We start from the raw sequence: 20,540 nt of genomic DNA, 5'->3' as shown, positions 1-20,540 counted from the left end.
AGTGGCGAATGTTGTTCCTCTGTTCAAGAAAGGAAATAGGAATGACTCTGGTAATTATAGGCTGGTTAGTCTTACTTCAGTGGTCAGTAAGTTAATGGAAAAGGTCCTGAGGGATAGGATTTATGATCATTTGGAAAGATACAGCTTAATCCAGGATAGTCAACATGAATTTGTGAAGGATAAGTCTTGCTTCACAAATTTGATTGAATTCTTTGAGGAGGTAACTAAGCGTGTGGATGAAGGTAGAGCAGTTGATGTCATATACATGGATTTTAGTAAGACATTTGATAAGGTTGCCCATGGTTGGCTCATGAAGTAAGTAAGAAGGTGTGGGACAGAGGGAAATTTGGCCGATTGGAAAAGTAACTGGCTATTTCATAGGAGTCATGATGTGGGTATGCCAGCGTTGGACTGGCGTAAACACAGTAAAAAGTCTGACAACACCAGGTTTTAGTCCAACCTATTTATTTGATAATATACTCACAAGCTTTCGAGGGGACTGCCTCTTCGTCAGGTGAATGGAGAGTTCTGGCCTCAGACAGGGCATATAAAGCACAGACAGTTTAGAGATTACTGATTAAAATGCGAATCCTTACACCTAACCTGCTGTTCAAGACCTGAAGTGGCTGATAATGTGAGTGGAAGGAGCACTGATCACAGTTTAAAGAGATGTGTATTGTCTCCAGACAGTACAGTAAGTGAGGTTTTGCAAACCCAGGCAAGTCACGGGGGTTACAGATAGTGCGACATGAACCCAAGATCCCTGTTGAGACCGTCCTCATGTGTGCGGAACTTGGCTATCAGTCTCTGTTCAGCGACTCTGCGCTGTCGTGTGTTGTGAAGGCCGCCTTGGAGAATGCTTACCCGAAGGTCAGAGGCTGAATGCCCGTGACCACTGAAGTGTTCGCCAACAGGAAGGGAACAGTCTTGCCTGGTGACTGTCGAGCGATGTTCATTCATCCGTTGTCGTAGCGTCTGCATGGTCTCCCCAATGTACCATGCTTCGGGACATCCTTTCTTGCAACGTATCAGGTAGACAATGTTGGCCGAGTTGCAAGAGTATTTACCATGTACCTGGTAGATGGTATTTTCACGTGTGATGATGGTATCCGTGTCGATGATCCGGCATGTCTTGCAGAGGTTGCTGTGACAGGGTTGTGTGGTATTGTGGTCACTGTTCTCCTGAAGGCTGGGTAGTTTGCTGCGAACAATGGTCTGTTTGAGGTTGTGTGGTTGTCTGAAAGCAAGAAGTGGGGGTGTGGGGATAGCCCTGGCGAGATGTTCGTCTTCATCAATGATATGTTGAAGACTCCGGAGAAGATGTCGTAGCTTCTCCGCTCCGGGGAAGTACTGGACGACGAAGGGTACTCTGTCCACTGTGTCCTGTGTTTGTCTTCTGAGGAGATCGGTGCGGTTTTTCGCTGTGGCGCATCGGAACTGTCGATCTATGAGTCGAGCGCCATATCCTGTTCTTATGAGGGCATCTTTCAGCGTCTGGAGGTGTCTGTCACGATCCTCCTCATCTGAGCAAATCCTGTGTACACGGAGGGCTTGTCCATAGGGAATGGCTTCTTTAACATGTTTAGGGTGGAAACTGGAGAAGTGGAGCATTGTGAGATTGTCTGTGGGCTTGCGGTACAGTGAGGTGCTGAGGTGACCGTCCTTAATGGAGATGCGTGTGTCCAAGAATGCAACTGATTCTGGGGAATAGTCCATGGTGAGTCTGATGGTGGGGTGGAATTTGTTGATATCATCATATAGTTGTTTCAGTGATTGTTCACCATGAGGCCAAAGGAAGAAAATGTCATCGATGAATCTAGTGTACAGCATCGGTTGAAGATTCTGTGCAGTGAAGAAGTCTTGTTCGAACCTTTGCATGAAGATGTTGGCATATTGAGGTGCAAATTTGGTCCCCATGGCTGTTCCATGTGTCTGGATGAAAAACTGGTTGTTGAAGGTGAAGACATTGTGGTCCAGGATAAAGCGGATGAGTTGTAAAATTGCATCTGGAAACTGGCAGTTGTCAGCATTGAGTACTGAGGCAGTCGCAGCAATGCCATCGTTGTGGGGGATGTTGGTGTAGAGCGCCGAGACATCCATTGTGACGAGGAGTGTCCCTGGTTCAACTGCTCCGTGTGTGCTGAGTTTCAGTAGGAAGTCCGTAGTGTCGCGACAAAAGCTGGGGGTTCTTTGTACAATGGGTTTCAGGATGCCCTCGACGTAGCCGGAGAGGTTCTCACACAGAGTTCCATTGCCCGATACGATGGGATGGCCAGGTGTGTTTGCCTTGTGTATCTTTGGGAGGCAGTAGAGATCTCCAATGCGGGGAGTACGTAGAATCAGAGCACGGAGGGTGCTCTGGAGGTCCGGATCAAAGGTCTTGATCAGATTGTTGAGTTGACGAGTGTGTTCTTTGGTCGGATCTGTGGGTAATTGTCTGTAGTGTTCCTCATTGTTTAGTTGTCGGTACACTTCTTTACAGTAATCCGTTCTGTTCAGTATGACTATTTATGACAGGTTAGGTGTAAGGATTCGCATTTTAATCAGTAATCTCTAAACTGTCTGTGCTTTATATGCTCTGTCTGAGGCCAGAACTCTCCATTCACCTGACGAAGAGGCAGTCCCCTCGAAAGCTTGTGAGTATATTATCAAATAAATAGGTTGGACTAAAACCTGGTGTTGTCAGACTTTTTACTGTATTTCATAGAAGACAGAGGGTGGTGGTAGATGGAAAATTTTCAGACTGGAGACCAGTTACGAGTGTTGTACCAGAGGAATCAATGCTGGGTCCTCTGCTATTTGTGATTTTTATCAATGACTTGAAGGAGGGGGCAGAAGAGTGGGTCAGCAGATGACACCAAGATTGGTGAAGTGGTGGATGAGGTGGAGGGCTGTTGTAGGCTGCAAAGAGACATTGATAGGATGCAGAACTGGGCCGAAAAATAGCAGATGGAGTTTAACCCTGATAAATGCGAGGTGATTCATTTTGGTAGGACAAATTTGAATGTGGATTACAGGGTCAACGGCAGAGTTCTGAGGAATGTGGAGGAACAGAGAGATCTTGGGGTGCGTTTCCACAGATCTCTGAAGGTTGCCACTCAAGTGGATAAAGCCATGAAGAAGGCCTACAGGGTGTTAGCTTTAATTAACAGGGGGTTAGCGCTTAAGAACCGTGGGGTAATGCTGCAACTGTACAGGACCTCAGTAGAATCACATTTGGAATATTGTGTGCAGTTCTGGTCACCTCACTAGAAGAAGAATGTAGAAGTGTTGGAGAGAGTGCAGAGTAGATTTACCAGGATGTTGCCTAGTTTGGAGGGTAGGTCTTATGAGGAAAGGTTGAGGGAGGTAGGGTTTTTCTCTTTAGAGGGGAAGAGGATGACAGGTGACTTAATAGTGGTTTATAAGATGGTGAGGAGGATAGATAGAGTGAACGTTCAGAGACTATTTCCTTGGGTGAATGTAGCTGTTACTAAGGGGCTATGAGGTTCATGGTGGGAGGTTCATGGTGGGAGATATAGGAGGGATATTCGAGGTAGGTTCTTTACTCAAGAGTGGTTGGGATGTGGAATGGACTGTCTGCTATGATTGTGGAGTCGCACACTTTAGGAACTCTCAAGTGGTTATTGGATAGGCACATGGAGCACACCAGAATGATAGGGCTGGCTTGATCTTGGTTTCGGACAGAGCTCAGCACAACATCGTGGGCCGAAGGGCCTGTACTGTGATGTACTGTTCTATGTTTCTACGTTTAGCAACTAACCTCCACATATTTGGACTGTAGGAGGAAATCAGAGCACTGGGGGAAACCCACACAGACACAGGAAGAATGGGCAAATTCCACACAGACTGTCACCCAAGACTGGAACTTAACCCAGGTCCCTGCTGCTGAGACAGCAATGTGAACACAATTAATCTCTCAAGATCAGAATGGGGTCTGGGATCCTAGAATAAGACCCCTTCCTCGCCATTGTTAAATCTTCTCAGCTTCTGTTCAGACATGGATGAGCACACTAAAACCTGGACCAGAATGTCTGTGCACATCCTACAATGAAAGCTGCAATGAAATGCTGACATCTAGATCAGAATTCTCCCAACAAAATTCTAAGGATTTTCGTGGGAAAAGTGGAATAATTTACGCTGCTCTTTTCAGTGGGAGTTCAGAGTAAAATCTCCCATGCTTTGTGCACTGCAGAGGCCACCAGTGTGAATATCATTAAATTTCAGGGAGGAGGGGTCTATTATCGCCCAGGAGACTGGTGCAGAGGCCAGGTGATTTCAATGTGCAGTGGCCCCGAATGGTCAGCTTCCTGTTCCTGGCCAGCCTGGGACCCCTATAGTGCTGACCCCCAACCCCTACAGCCTGATTGTGGCTCTCTCCAGTCATTCCTGGGCACCCCCACCCCCCCCACTCGCCCCGATCTCCAGGTTCTTCTCTCTCCCCACCCCCCCAACTCTGACAGACCCCAGCCTGCCCTGATCGCTGGCCTCCCTCCTGCCCCGACCGATCCTCATGCAGAGTGGCAGCAGAACTCCACTCCCACCGATCATCCTTGGGCCCTGCACGCATCAGGCCCCACTCCTTAGCATTGCCCATGCCTGACGGGCAGAGCCAAGGTATCCCTGGGCCTGGGCACTTTGCCCCTTGGAAGTGTCAGGGACACAGGCTGGTACTGCCAGGGTGCCCAGACCGAGGGTCCCCACACCCTGCTACCTGACCACTAGGGGCCCCGAATGCCCCCTCCCCCTTCAATCGGATCGTTCCTCGAAAGTGGGGACCTACTGTAGAGCCTGTTAGGGTGAAGTTCTCTGATGGGTGGAGATGCTAACGGACCCAGAGAATTCAGTCCCGGATCCGCTAATTACATTTAAATTTATATTAAAAAGAGATTACAATTATGTACGTGGCCTTCCTGCTGGTTTCCAGCACAGATCTGATGGTGCCAGAAATCTGACACTGGGAGATACGCTTGCAGCAGGAACGCACGCGCAAATCCTGAGCATGCCCGGCCACGAGATTGTCCCAACCTGCTGCGCTAGAAAATTTGCGTGGCTGGATGGGAGAATCACCTCCCTGCTCCCCCTCCCCAAATTCTCTAAAGTATTAATGATGGAGAATACATCAGATGTTTTATTCTTAAACTATTTATATAAAATTATATTCTTATTAAACTATTTATATAAAGGTGTTCAAATATTATTGGCCATGTGTAATGTCCTCATCATGGCAGAAAAATGGTGCTAGAATGGCAGAGCTGGAATCTGCTGACAAACTCCCTGAAAATGGGCATCAAATTGTAGGAAGACCTAGCACCAAATTTTTGTTCTCTGAAACTAATTCCGTGAATTTTCTGTAAATGCAAGTAGTCATCCTTAAATCTACAACAATAACAAACTTGCATTTACACAGGGGCTACAATGATGGTAAACATTTCAGTTGAGCTCACAGCAGACAAAATAGACCATAAGCTAGAGAAGGAGATATTAAAAGGAGTGAATAAAAGCTTGGCAAGAGAAGAGGGAGTGTAGGAGCCTAGATATTTGGAGGTACAGTTGACAATAGTATGAATGAAAGGAATCGGAGCTATACATTGGAGGAACACAAAGTTCCCAATGGTTTGAAGTTCACAAGGTTACAGAGACCTGGAGGAATGAGGCCATAATATGATTTCAACAGAAGACTAAAAGTTTTAAATGAGGCATTGTAGGGTTGTGAGCCAGAAAAGTATCTCATATTTTTGGTTAAGGCCAAGTTAATATTTTCATTGCATTTTTTATGTAAAATATGAAAAATTATCAGGACTGTGCTGCAAGTGTTCATTGTATAAAACATCATTTTACTAGGTATGTAGTTGATCATGACAAATTCACTAATCACCTTTCAAGGTCAAGAGAATGACTTGCTAATATTACTGTTCACCAGCTGAGACAAACTGCTTAAGATTGAAATGAAAATTTGACAAGGTTTACGCAATATAATGCAGAATACTTACTCAGTCTGACACTGAGTCTCAGTGCCAATAGAACTGATACTTCTTGGTAATGTAGCTGCAGGGGAAAAGAAGAACAATTTCACTCTTTCACAGTAACATGATCCATTCTTTATTGCAATTAATTTACTATGTTTTAAAATATGAGGGGAAGCATTTCTTTGGTTGTTTATAGGTACACATATTACAAATGCATTTTTATGGACTTGCATAATTTCATTAAAGCCCAATGCTCTTCATCATAAAAATAAACAGTTGAAAACTAATTTCCTGAATAATGTAGCTGCAATCTGAATTTGTCCAGTTTCATTTATGAAAGAATGACCTGCTCAATCGATGTAGCATATCTATAATATTACTGATCACTGGAAACTCTGTTTCCAGAAATACCATCACACCTCCTGTGGTGCTGCTCATGATAAGCGAGAAGAAAATCACCAAAATAATTGAGACATGAAATTTAAGTATGATACAGGAAGTGTATATGATTTGCAAGACCTTTAATATATGACTAGCAGATCTCTAGTGACAATGTTAATGGCAACCAAAGTTTTTAAATCAACAGGTTATTGCGCTAAGCAGCATTAAATGTATTAGCATCGAGAAGATGCTAGAATCTGAAAGCACTATGATGGAAACCTGGACTAGATTTTTGTCATGGAGATAGGAAGCAAGAGCTGGATCTGTCCCTGTGTCAGAAACCGGCTCTGATGGGAACTGACTGAAGTTCAGATTGTTGATATGGAAATGGTTTTCCTGACCAATTAGAGCCAGTGGGGACTGGGGTTAAATGAAGTGAGGGACTCATTCATACATCCATGGCAGTCATCATTGAAGCTGCAAATTGTCCTGAGAGAGAGTTTGTATCAGAATATTCCACAACACCACAGGGGAAACCAGAGGCCTGGCACCTGTGTGGGAGAGGATGATGTCCTCTTCCTGGAGAATGGCAGATGCAAGTCATCTCGTCATGCAGCAGGGCACCTCTTGCTTCAGTTTAATCTTTTTCTATATCCAATTCCTCCTCCTTCTGTTCCTCACCTGTTGAGCTAGCCCTTTCCTTGGCCTCTCCAACCTCAAGTCCACACCCCTTTGGAGGGCCATGTTTTAGAAAGCACAGCAGACCATCATTATAAACAAGGCCCTTATAGAGTACAGCTGGGCACCACCAGTCAGTCCAGTTCCTTCTGAGCCTGCGATGCACATTCAGCTGTGAAGCTGATCTGTTGTCCAGTCTTGGTGAAGACAGAACTTTCCACCTGGGTAATGCATTGGTTTGTAACCACCTGTGAGAATCTGCAGGGATCAGCATTTTGAGGGCACAGATGTAGATGATCATATTTCTCAGGTGTTGTAGTTTGTTTTGGATTCTGATTCTCAATCATATAAAGGTATCTGCTCCTTCATCCCCTAATCTTTCTCCTCTGGTCTCTCATTGCCCTGTCTTTCCTGTGCAGGTTGCTGTGCTTTATCTCTAATGGCCTTTATCTCTGAGGGTGCAGCACCCATTTCCATCTGCAGACTTCCTGATATCAGGTGGTCTAAACAGTCTTGCCCATTGCTCCAATGCCCTTGTGATGCCAAGATGGTAATGATGCCCTGAACTGGCAAAGTTTACAATGCTGATTCCCCTCAACGTATGGTAGGTTTCTGCAACTGTTAACTTAAATAGGATAAGCTCTTTCACCTACAAGAGGCCACTGCAACCTTTAGAAACTTTTCTGGCCCCCATGTCAAGAACTGGGAGCAAAGTCTTTGGGTGGACAATGTGAAGTGGTGAATGCATTTGGAGGCATTGGACAGGTTTTTCCAGCAGGAAGGAGTAATTTGGCAAGGAAGTATATTATGAAAGATCTGACACCAACAAGTTCTGAAAAACAAAGGGACCTTGGCGTGTTTGTCCATAGATCTCTCAAGGCAGAAAAACAGGTGGGTAAATAGGGTTGTGGAAAAGGCATATGGCACACTCGCCTTTATCAGTCGGGGTATAGATTACAAAAGCAGAGAGGTTATGATGGAGTTTGGTGAGCCCACAGCTAGATTACTGGTCGCCACATTATAGGAAGGATGTGAATGCACTGGCAGAGATGCAGAGGAGATTCACCAGGATGCTGCCTGGGATAACCGCAGGATTACCTCCAGTACTACCTGCTAGTGAGCACGGAACTAAGTGGATTGAGCAAATTGACACATGGTTGAAGAACTGGTGTAGGAAGAAGGGCATCACGTTTTCATAAAATCCTAGAATCCCTACAGTACAAAAAGAGGCCATTCGGCCATTGGATCTGCACCGATTCTCCCAAAACAGCATCTTGCCTAGACCCACCCCCCTATTCCCGTGCACTTACCACGGCTAATCCACCTAATCAGTATACCTTTGAATACTAAGGGCAATTTTAGTATTGCCAATCCATCTAACCTGCACATCTTTGGATTGTGGCATTGGGATCGCTTTTGGGCAGGTGGGGCCTGCACAAAATGGGCTGCATCATAGCAAGACTGGGATGAACATTCTTGCAGAGAGGTTCACTCATGTTCTCAGGGATGATATAAACCAGATGGGCAGAAGATGGGAACCTGAGAGGGAACACAGATTCAAAGGAAATAGAACTGATAAAAGGAAGTAGAAAGGAAAAATATAAGACGGGTGAAGCATAGGCAGCCATCAGATAGAGTCATAGAGGTTTACAGCATAGAAACAGGCCCTTCAGCCTAACTTGTCCATGCCACTCTTTTTTTTAAAGCCCCTAAGCTAGTCCCAATTGCTGGCATTTGGCCCATATCCCTCTATACCCATCTTATCCATGTAATTGTCTAAATGCTTTTTAAAAGAAAAAAATTGTACCAGCCTCTACTACTACCTCTGGCACTTGTTCTAAACACTCACCACCCTCTGTGAAAGAATTGCCCCTCTGGATTCTTTTGTATCACTCCCCTCTCACCTTAAACCTATGCCCTCTAGACTCCCCTATCCTTTGGGAAGAGATATTGACCATCTAGCTGGTTTATGCCCCTCATTATTTTATAGACTTCAATAAGATTACCCCTCAGCCTCCTACGCTTCAGAGAAAAAAGTCCCAGTCTATCCAGCACCTCCTTATCACTCGAACCATCAAGTCCCAGTAGCATCCTAGTAAATCTCTTTTGAACTCTTTCTAGTTTTATAATATCGTTTCTATAATAGGGTTACCAGAATTGCACACGGTATTCCAAGTGTGGCCTAACCAATGTCTTGTACAACTTCAACACGACGTCCCAATTCCTGTATTCAATGTTCTGATCAACAAAACCAAACATGCTGAATGCCTTCTTCAGTCTTTCCGCCTGTGACTCCACTTTCAAGAAGCTATGAACATGTACCCCTAGATCCCTTTGTTTTGTAACTCTCCCCAGTGCCCCACCATGAACTGAGTAAGTCCTGCCCTGGTTTAATCTACCAAAATGCATCACCTCACATTTATCAAAATTAAACTCCATCTGCCATTCATCAGCCCACTGGCCCAATTGATCAAAATCTCATTGCAATCCGAGATAACCTTTCTTCACTGTCCACTATGCCACCATTTTGGTGTCATCTGCAAACTTAATAACTATGCCACCTAAATGTTCATCCAAATCATTAATATAAATTACAAATAACAGTGAGCCCAGTGCCGACCCCTGAGGCACACAGCTGGTCACAGGCCTCTGGTTTGAAAAACAACGATGTACAACCACCCTCTGCCTTCTGTTATCAAGCTAATTTTGTATCCATTTAGCTACCTCATCCTGGATCCTGTGAGATTTAACCTTAAGCAATAATCTACCATATGGTACCTTGTCAAAGGCCTTGCTAAAGATGACCTTCCTGATCCTTAAGAGGTCCTACTCTCCCCCTAGTTACTCGTTTGCCCTTTTATGTATTTGTAGAAGCTCTTTGGATTCTCCTTTGCCTTATCTGCCAAAACAATCTCCTGTCCCCCTTTTTGCTCTCCTGATTTCTCTCTTAACTCTACTCCTACGCCAAGGATTCAAGGGATTCACTTGATCCCATCTGCTTATGCATGTCAAGTGCCTCCTTCTTCTTCTTGACCAGGACCTCAATATTCTGAGTCATCCAGGGTTCCCTACTTCTACCTGCCTAGCTCTTCACTCTAAGAGGAACGTGCTCACCTTGAACACACTTTTGAAACCCTCCCACTTACCAGATGTCCCTTTACCTTCCCAGAGACTCCCCAAATTAACTTTTGAAAGTTCCTGCCTGATATCATCAAAATTGGCCTAGCCCCAATTTAGAATTTTAACTTTTGGGCCAGACTTACCATCTTCCACAGCTATCTTAAAATTAATATAATTATGGTCACTGGTCCCAAAGTGATCCCTCGCTAACATTTCTGTCACCTGCCCTTCCTTATTTCTCAAGAGGAGGTCAAGTTTTGCCCTCTCTCTATCCACATACTGAATGAGAAATTCCCCCTGAATACACAAGAAATTCCTCTCCATTCATCGCTCTAATACTATAGCTGTCCCAGTCAATATTAGGGAAGTTAAAATCCCCTATTGTTACCACCCTTTTTTTTTGGAGCTATCTGTAATCTCCTTACATATTTGCTCCTCAATTTCCTGCTTACTATTTGGGGGCCAATAGTATAACTCTATCAGTGATTTCTCAGTTCTACCCACATAGACTCAGAGGCCGAACTCTTGAATATGACCCCTCTCGGTACTGCCCCCTGATGTTTTCCCTAATCAAAAGTTTCCCCTCCTCTCTTACCTCCTTTTCTATCTTTCCTGTAACATCTGTACCCTGAAACATTGAGCTGCCAGTCCTGTCTCTCCCTTAGCCATGTTTCAGTAATAGCTATAATATCCCAGTCCCATGTACCCATCCATGTCCTGAGTTCATCTACCTTGCCTGTCAGGCCTCTTGCATTGAAATAAATGCAGTTTAATCTGAACTTCCCTTGTTCTCTGCTCTGCTTATGCCTGATCTGTCTGCTACTAGGATTACTGACACCATCTTTACTACTTAATGTGTTCTCTTTAACTTCTAGATAGAATCAGGTTGGAGAATAATGTTAAAAAAGCAAATCTATCTGAATGCACATCATTCACAAGAAGGCTGATAATTTAGTTGCACAAATTGAGGTAAATGAGTATAATTTAATTGCCATTATGGAGACATGGCTGCAGGATGACCAAAATTGGGAACTGAATATCCAAGGATTTCTGCACTTAGGAAGTACAGGGAAAAGGAAAAGGAGATGTGATAGAAATCTGAAGTGACAAAGTCAGTACTTTAATACGAAAGGATATTAGATCAAAGGATCAAGATGTAGAATCAGTTTGGATGAAGCTAAGAAACAGTAAAGGCATAAAACATTGGTGGGAGTTGTTTATAGGCTATCATACTGTAGTGGTAATGCTGGCATAGTATAACTCAGGAAATTACAGATTCATGTAGCATGAGTAATTCAGTAATAAACGGCAACTTCAATTTACATGGAGACTGGTTTAAACAAATCAGCACTAATGCTGTGGCCAAGATGTCACTGCCAGGGTGGCAGTGCCCAAGGGGCACCCCCTTGCCCTCAGCCTTAATGAACTCCGGTTCCACTAGCAAGGCCAACACGACAGTTCCCCATTCATGGGGAGCAGGTGTTTTCCTTGTCAGAGAGAACCTCTCCCAGCAAGGCTACAAAGGCAAGTGAACTCAGATGATTGAGGGCAGGGCTCACGAAACAGATGTAAATTAGTATTTCCATACATTTTAATGAATTATTCAGCCTCTTGCCCATTTCCGGCGAGAAGCTGACCTCGCTGGAAATCTGGCTGTCATAAAATTGTCAGAACCAAGAAATTGGACATGATCCTGATTGTGGGCAGCACAGTGGTTAGCACTGTTGCTTCACAGCGCCAGGGACCCAGGTTCAATTCCCTACTTGGGTCGCTGTCTACGTGGAGTCTGCACATTCTCCCCATGTCCATACGGATCTCTTCCAGGTGCTCCAGTTTCTTCCCACAGTCCAAAAGACATGCAGGTTAGGTGCAACGGCCATGCTAAATTCTCCCTCAGTGTACCCACATAGGTGCCAGAGTGTGGCAACTAGGAGATTTTCACAATAACTTCATTGCAAGTAAGCCCACTTGTGGCTAATAAATAAACTTTACATTTAAACTTTTTTCTCGACTCTCTTCTGATTTTATGGCTTGCTCCACCATGGGTGGGGTGAGTCAGTAAAATTCCACCCAAAATATTTCATGCATTATTGCCCTTTTATTTGATCTATAATACATATGAAATTCTACAAAATTACCTCATCGAAAGGTAAAATTTAATCATAAAACAATTTCCAAGTTCTCCAAATTGGCAATAAAGTTTTTTTCTTAAATTCCTGATAGTTTCTGAAAAATTGTTTACTAGCTGCCTATCTTGTTTTGATTCTCACATTTCCTCCTTCAAATGTATCAGCAAACTACATGAACATTCCAGTTAGTAGGAGTAGGTCCTTCGAGCCTGCTCCACTATTCAAAAAGATCATGGCTGATCTGATTGTAACCTCCCACCCCCAACTATAATTTTTTTACCCCCTTACTAAGAATCTATCTTCCTCAAAAGGCAATTGAGCAGAGCTTTTGAATATTTTTAAGGCAATGGAAAGGAGCTCCATAACTCAGTCTTAAAAGGGCAAACTCTTATTTTTAAACAGTGACCCCAAGTTTTAGTTCATCCAACAAAAGGAAACATCCTTTGTGTCCAGTTTTCAAGTCCCCTGGGGATTGTAAAGTTCAATCCAGTTGCCTCTTTCTCTTCTAAACTACAGGGGACAGAAGTCGAGCCTGTCCAGCTTTTCCTTATTACACAACCCACCCATTCCTGGTAATAATCTAGTAAACTTTCTTCGTATTGATTCTAACTCACATATGTCCTTCCTTAAATATGGGCACCAATGCTGTAGACAATATTCCAGATGTGGTCTCATCAGTGTCCTGTACAAGTAAAGGATAACCTCCCTACTTTTGTATTCAATTCCCCTCACAATAAACAACATTTTATTAGCTTTCCTAATTACTTGCTGTACTCGCGTTATAGCCTTTTGATTTATGTACTAGATCTCCCTACACCTCGAGCTCTGCAATTTTTCATCACCTAGATAAGTTGCTTTTTTTTATTCTTCCTGCCAAAATGGACAATTTTGCACTTCTCCATACTACATTCCATTTGCCAGATTTTTGCCATTCAATTAATCTATGTTCTTTTATAGCCTCCATATGCCCCCTCATAATTTACATTACGACCTATCTTTGCTTCTTTAAATGCAACCCTTGACATAGGGAATGGATTTTAAAGCCCTCCTGGCAGCAGTTTAATGGGGGGGGGGGGAGCGGAATAATTGGACAGGAGGCTGCAGGAACGAGCTCCACAACATTCCTGCCTCTGCCTGACTGAATTTGGGTAACAAGATCAAAGGCAGGCTTCCTAATTGGACACTAAGGTTTCATTTCAGAGGCAGGAATGTCATGGGGCCCTTTCCTGCAGCCTCCTGCCCAATTAATCCCCCTCACACCAAACTGCTGCCATATTTATATTGACCACAGGCTTGTAACACAAAGGAGTTTATTTTTGCACTGGAGGTAAATGTCATCCTTGGTGGTTAATGGTCCTTACAAAACACCTATTATCCCAACTTTGAGCAGAAACATCAGTTCCCTGGTCCTGTTTATAACAGTCTAACAAAGTTGCAATTCATCTTGGTTCCCATTGAGAGTTAGCTCAGCTCTATTCCATGAACTTGCCTGTGAATAGCAACTATCGTTCACAAACTTACCCACAGATTATTTCCACGGTTGTGTCAGCTTTTTATTAACCCAACTGTTTAATTCTAAAGAATCATCTAAAGTATATTGGTTTATTCATCATGTGTGTCCCAAAAGTATCCACGGCTCTATAAATGGTGACATGAAAGAAAGATTTGCATTTTTATGGCACTTTTCACAACCACTAGAAATCTCAAAATGCTTTACAGCCAATATAGTTCTGAAGTGTAGTTACTTCTGTAATGTAGGAAACATGTAGCTAATCTGAGTACAGCAAGCTCTTAAACTCCTATAATCAGCAATGCAGTATTGAATTTGATGATCTGCCATGATCAAAATGATTGGCAGAGCAGGCTCGAAGGCCTACTCATGCTTCTATTTTCTATGTTTCTATAATGACCAGCTGATTTGTTTCTTTGGGGTTGTTGACTGAAGGATAATCACTGGCCAGGGCACCAGCAATAACTTCCTTGCTCCTCTTCAAAAAGAGTGTCTTGGAAACTTTACAACAACCTGAAAGTGTAGACAGGCAGTTTAATGTCTCACCCAAAAGACAATACTTCCAGTAGTGCCACACTCCCTTCAGTAATGCATTGGTGTGCCAACCTTAGCTTTTGTGCTCAGCTCCTGAAATGGAATTTAAACCCACACATCCTTATTGAGCTGACACTGCTACCAACTGAGGCACAACTGACACTAAAGAAAAATATGACTCTGGAAATGCAATGTAGGAATGCAAGATTAATTTTGCACTGACAGTATATAGAATACAGAACATTTTTGACATTGTATAAATAATCAAGAGCAAACTGATAAATCAATAATAAAACAGGCATTAGAAAATTAATACATTTAAGGAAATAGTAGGTATTGGTCTAAAATGGTGAGTTGAGGGCAATGAGAACAAACAGAGCTACTATAATATGAAGCAAAGGTTAGTTTTAGGCTCCAGCACAACACCAGGTGATAATAGCATGATGTCCCAAATGGGCAACTAATTCGTCGGTAGCTCATTTATCTGATCATGTTTTAAATACTCAATACATTAGGGAAAATTGCCAACCAGTGGGAGAAATGGATACCAAGTTGGGATATAGATATCAGAAATTGGCTCCATGTCAACAACTAATGATCAATGTCTGCAACTACACCATGAAAAGTAACTATTCCAGAGCACCGCCCAGTGCCTGGAGCCTGCAACTGCATGGGAATACTAAAATATGAATTCTCGAGTTTGTCCATAACTTTTGATGCCCATCAGAGAACCTGCTTTAATGTCGCCAGCAAATATCCAGCTTTTCTTCCTTTTGCCAAAGTACCATAAATACCAAGAACAAAACTGGACTCAGCACTGATTACTGAGACATCATTTTCCAGTTTTCTCCAGTCAAAGGAACAGCCTTACCTCTTCATCTATCATTAAATTTTTCTATGTATCGCAAGGTATTTGTATTTTCAATCTGAGTAATCCCAAGCCACCATTTCCTTTACATAGAACATAGAACATTACAGCGCAGAACAGGCCCTTCGGCCCACGATGTTGCGCCGACCAGTTACAAAACAATGACCCACTAACCTAAACCAATCCCTTCTCGTCCATAAACCTATCCACGGATCTCTTAAATGCCCCCAAACTAGGCGCATTTACAACTGCAGCAGGCAGGGCATTCCAATCCCTCACCACCCTCTGGGTAAAGAACCTACCCCTGACATCCGTCCTATAACTACCACCCCTTAATTTAAAGCCATGCCCCCTCGTGCTAGATTTCTCCATCAGAGGAAAAAGGCTATTACTATCCACCCTATCTAAACCTCTAATCATCTTATATGTTTCAATAAGATCCCCTTTTAGCCGCCTTCTTTCCAGCGAAAACAACCCCAAATCCCTCAGCCTCTCCTCGGGTTTAAAAGCACTCACCACTGCGAATCGGCCTCATTGTTCCGTTGGAGCAGAGTCGAGAGGCAGCGATTTTTGTGCGAGTAAGGAGGCAGTAAAAAGGTGCGTTTTTCTTTTCTGTTTATTTTGCTTAACTGTTTAATTCTAGTTTCAGTTGCGAGTTTTTTCGGCTTTTTTTTTAAATTAGTTAGAAACCGGAAGTCGTCACTAGGGCGTCGACCGGTAGTTGTAGTTTTTTTTCAGGCCTCTAACCCTATAAATTAGTCCAGAGAGGATACCCGATTCTCTACACTAGTAGAGAATCCCACCCTCCCACCTCCTCTAACCTAATTATAAGTGTGGGGAAGTTTTTTTTTATATTTTTTACTCTTTTTTTTTGCTGTTACCTGTTTCAGGGATGGCAGTTCGGGCAGTGTGCTGCATCTCCTGTGGGATGTATGTGGTGAGGGACTCCAGTAGTGTTTCAGGGGATTTTACTTGTAGGAAGTGTCTTAGATTGAAGCTTCTGGAGGAGCGTGTTAAGGAGCTGGAGGTGGTATTAGATGAGCTCCGCATAATTCGTGAGGCTGAGAGAGACATTGATAGGAGTTTTAAGGAAATAGTCACTCCTAGTAATCAGTCTTGGGTCAATGTCAAGAGGAGGGGAAAGAAGCATGTGGGAGGAGAATCCCCTGGGGCTGTTCCCCTCCAAAATAGGTTTTCGGTCCTGGAGGCTACAGTTGAGGAAGCATCAACTGGGGATAGCCAAAGGGAGCAGGACTCTGGGGGTGAGCCTATTGTAAAAGCTCAGGTGTCTAGGGGATGCAAGAGATTGGGCCTCGTGATTGGGGACTCTACAGTTAAAGGGACGGATAGGAGAGTTGGTAGTAAGGGTAGGGATTCAGGGCTGGTGTGTTGCCTACCAGGGGCTGGGGTCCGGGATGTGTCGGAGAGGATATTCAAGACTCTTAGGGGAGAGGGGGATCAACCCCAAGTTATAATTCATGTGGGGACACATGACATAGGGAGGCTAAGGGAAGGGGATATTAAGCAGAGTTTCATGGAGTTGGGATGGAAACTAAAGGCCAAGTCAAACAGAGTGGTTATCTCTGGACTCTTGCCTGTGCCACGGGATAGTTTAGAGAGGAATAGGGAGAGGGAAAGTTTGAACTTGTGGCTGAGGGGATGGTGCAGGAGGGAGGGGTTTAATTACTTGAGCAATTGGGGCTCATTCTGGGGAAGGTGGGATCTCTATAAGAGTGATGGTATACATCTGAACCAGAGGGGAACAAATATCCTGGGGGGTAAATTTGTGAAGGCTATGCGGAGTGGTTTAAACTGATTCAGAGGGGGGGTGGGATCCTGGGTAGAGGGGGTGAAAGTGAGGGGGGCATAGAAGGGGACGGCATTGCACGGCATTGTGGGGGTGGGGCGAAGCGAGGTTTGAAATGTATATACTTTAACGCGAGGAGTATTCGCAATAAAGTGGATGAACTTGCAGCGTGGACCAGTACCTGGGACTTTGATGTTGTGGCCACTTCAGAGACGTGGATAGAGCAGGGTCAGGAATGGATGTTGCAGGTGCCGGGGTACAAGTGCTTTAGTCGGAGTAGAGAAGGAGGTAGAAGGGGGGGTGGAGTAGCATTATTGGTCAAGGACTATATCACAGTGTCAGAGAGGAAGTTTAATGAGGACTTGTCTGTTGAGGTAGTATGGGCAGAAATTAGAAATAGGAGAGGAGAGGTCACCCTGTTGGGAGTCTTTTATAGACCTCCAAAAAGTTCTAGAGAGGTTGAGGAAAGGATTGCAGAGACGATCCTGGTTAGGAGTGAAAGTAATAGGGTAATTGTTATGGGGGATTTTAACTTTACTAACATTGATTGGAATTGCTATAGCTCTAGCTCGTTAGAGGGGTCAGTTTTTGTTCAAAGTGTGCAGGAAGGTTTTTTGACTCAATATGTAGATAGGCCAACTAGAGGTGAGGCTATATTGGACTTGGTGCTGGGAAATGAGCCAGACCAGGTGCTAGACTTGGAAGTTGGTGTGCTTTTTGGTGATAGTGACCACAATTCGGTTACGTTCACCTTAGTGATGGAAAGGGATAGGCATGAACCTCGGGTCAGTAGTTTTAGCTGGGGGAAGGGTAATTATGAGGCCATTAGGAGAGAATTAGGAAGCATTGGTTGGACTAGGAGATTACAGGGACTAGGAACGTCTGAAATGTGGAGTTTTTTCAAGGAGCAGCTACTGCGGGTCTGTGATAGGTATGTCCCTGTCAGGCAAGGAGGAATTGGTAGGGCTAGGGAACCGTGGTGCACAAAAAAAGTTGATTTGTTGGTTAGGAAGAAGAAGGAGGCTTATGTTCGGATGAGGCTTGAGGGCTCGGGTAGTGCAGTAGAAAGCTTTAGATTGGCTAGGAGGGAATTGAAGAGGGAGTTAAGAAGGGCTAGAAGAGGGCATGAGATGACTTTGGCTGATAGGATTAAGGAGAATCCTAAGGCGTTCTATAGGTATGTCAAGAACAGAAGGTTGGTTAGGGCAAGATTAGGGCCAGTTACAGACAGTAGGGGGAAGTTGTGTGTGGAACCGGAAGAGATTGGAGAGGCATTGAACCATTATTTCTCTTCGGTGTTCACGCAGGACGATATGAATGTAGCTGAGGAGGTCACTGGGGTGAAGGGGTGTAAAATAGAAAGTATTGTAGTTGATACAGAGGATGTCTTGGATATTCTAGATGGGTTGAAAATAGATAAGTCCCCTGGTCCAGACGGGATTTACCCTAGGATTCTATGGGAGGCAAGAGAGGTGATTGCAGAGCCACTGGCTCTGATCTTCAGGTCGTCGTTGGTCTCTGGTATAGTACCGGAAGATTGGAGGACAGCGAATGTTGTCCCATTGTTTAAGAAGGGGAACAGAGACTTCCCTGGGAATTATAGACCAGTGAGTCTTACTTCTGTAGTGGGCAAGGTTTTAGAAAGAATTATTAGGGATAGGATTTATAGTTATTTGGAGAGTAATGAATTGATTAGAGATAGTCAGCATGGTTTTGTAGCGGGAAGGTCGTGCCTTACTAACCTTATTGAGTTCTTTGAGAAGGTGACCAAAGAGGTGGATAGGGGTAAGGCAGTAGATGTGGTATATATGGATTTTAGTAAGGCGTTTGATAAGGTTCACCATGGTATGCTTCTGCAGAAAATGCAGATGTATGGGATTGGTGGTAATTTAGGTACTTGGATCAGGAATTGGTTAGCAGATAGGAGACAGAGGGTGGTGGTTGAAGGTAATTATTCATCATGGAGTGCGGTTACGAGTGGTGTGCCTCAGGGATCTGTTTTGGGGCCACTGCTGTTTGTAATCTTTATTAATGATCTGGATGAGGGTATAGTTGGGTGGATTAGTAAGTTTGCTGATGACACCAAAGTCGGAGGTGTGGTAGATTGTGAGGAAGGGTGTCGAAGTTTGCAGGGTGACTTGGACAGGTTGCAGAGCTGGGCTGCGAGGTGGCGGATGGAGTTTAATGCGGAGAAGTGTGAGGTAATCCATTTCGGTAGGAATAACAGATGTGTTGAGTATAGGGCTAACGGGAGGACTTTGAATAGAGTGGAGGAGCAGAGGGATCTAGGTGTATGTGTACATAGATCCCTGAAAGTTGGGAATCAAGTAGATAAGGTTGTTAAGAAGGCGTACGGTGTCTTGGCGTTTATTGGTAGGGGGATTGAATTTAGGAGTCGCAGCGTCATGTTGCAACTGTACACAACTCTGTTGCGGCCGCACTTGGAGTACTGTGTGCAGTTCTGGTCCCCACATTACAGGAAGGACGTGGAGGCTTTGGAGAGGGTGCAGAGGAGGTTTACCAGGATGTTGCCTGGTATGCAGGGGAGGTCCTATGAGGAGAGACTGAGGGATTTGGGGTTGTTTTCACTGGAAAGAAGGCGGCTAAGAGGGGATCTTATAGAAACATATAAGATGATTAGAGGTTTAGATAGGGTGGATGGTGATAGCCTGTTTCCTCGGATGGAGAAATCTAGCACGAGGGGGCATGGCTTTAAATTAAGGGGGGGTAGTTATAGGACGGATGTCAGGGGCAGGTTCTTTACCCAGAGGGTGGTGAGGGACTGGAATGCCCTGCCTGCTGCAGTTGTAAATGCGCCTAGTTTGGGGGCGTTTAAGAGATTGGTGGATAGGTTTATGGACAAAAAGGGATTGGTTTAGATTAGTGGGTCAATGTTTTTTTTTTAAAATAAGACTGGTCGGCGCAACATTGTGGGCCGAAGGGCCTGTTCCGCGCTGTAATGTTCTATGTTCATAGGACCTCCCCTCCATACCAGGCAACATTCCTACCTCACACTTCTCCGCATTAAACTCCATCCGCCACCTCTCGGCCCAGCTCTGCAACCTGTCTAAGTCTTCCTGCAAACTATGACACCCTTCATCACTATCTACCACACCTCCGACTTTGGTGTCATCAGCAAACTTACTAATCCACCCAACTATACCCTCATCCAGATCATTAATAAAAATTACAAACAGCAGTGGCCCCAAAACAGATCCCTGAGGCACACCACTCGAAACCGAACTCCATGATGAATATTTACCATCAACCACCACCCTCTAAGCCCATTTTATAGAATATAAAACACCCAGTCTGCAGGTGCAGCAGGTGGTCAAGAAGGCGAATGGGATGCTGGCCTTTATAGCGAGGGGGATAGAGGTCTTGCTGCAACTGTACATTTTATAGAATATAAAATACCATCTGAAATATCCCAGATGTAGAAATTTCTAACTTTTTTTTAGCAATGCCCTCCAACTTGATTAATGTATTTGAGAAAGTTTCTATTTTTACTATCACTCATTTTTAATGGGGGTTAAAAAAAGTT

General features: G+C 44.1%; 1 protein-coding gene across 1 annotated transcript in view; it reads right to left on the bottom strand.

Moving 5' to 3' along the window:
* The window catches only part of nek10 (NIMA-related kinase 10), a 265,380-nt gene that overhangs the window by 28,429 nt on the left and 216,411 nt on the right, over nucleotides 1-20,540 (bottom strand). The window contains exon 30 of the mRNA XM_080206316.1: nucleotides 5,994-6,048. Within this exon, the coding sequence (XP_080062442.1) occupies nucleotides 5,994-6,048 (55 nt within the window). The remainder of the gene's footprint in view (nucleotides 1-5,993; nucleotides 6,049-20,540) is intronic.

Source organism: Carcharhinus amblyrhynchos, chromosome 2, assembly GCF_965287045.1.
Source record: "Carcharhinus amblyrhynchos chromosome 2, sCarAmb.v2.hapA, whole genome shotgun sequence".
Lineage (NCBI taxonomy): Eukaryota > Metazoa > Chordata > Chondrichthyes > Carcharhiniformes > Carcharhinidae > Carcharhinus > Carcharhinus amblyrhynchos.
Note: the sequence above shows the minus strand (reverse complement) of the source record. Positions and strands in the feature narration are given on the sequence as shown.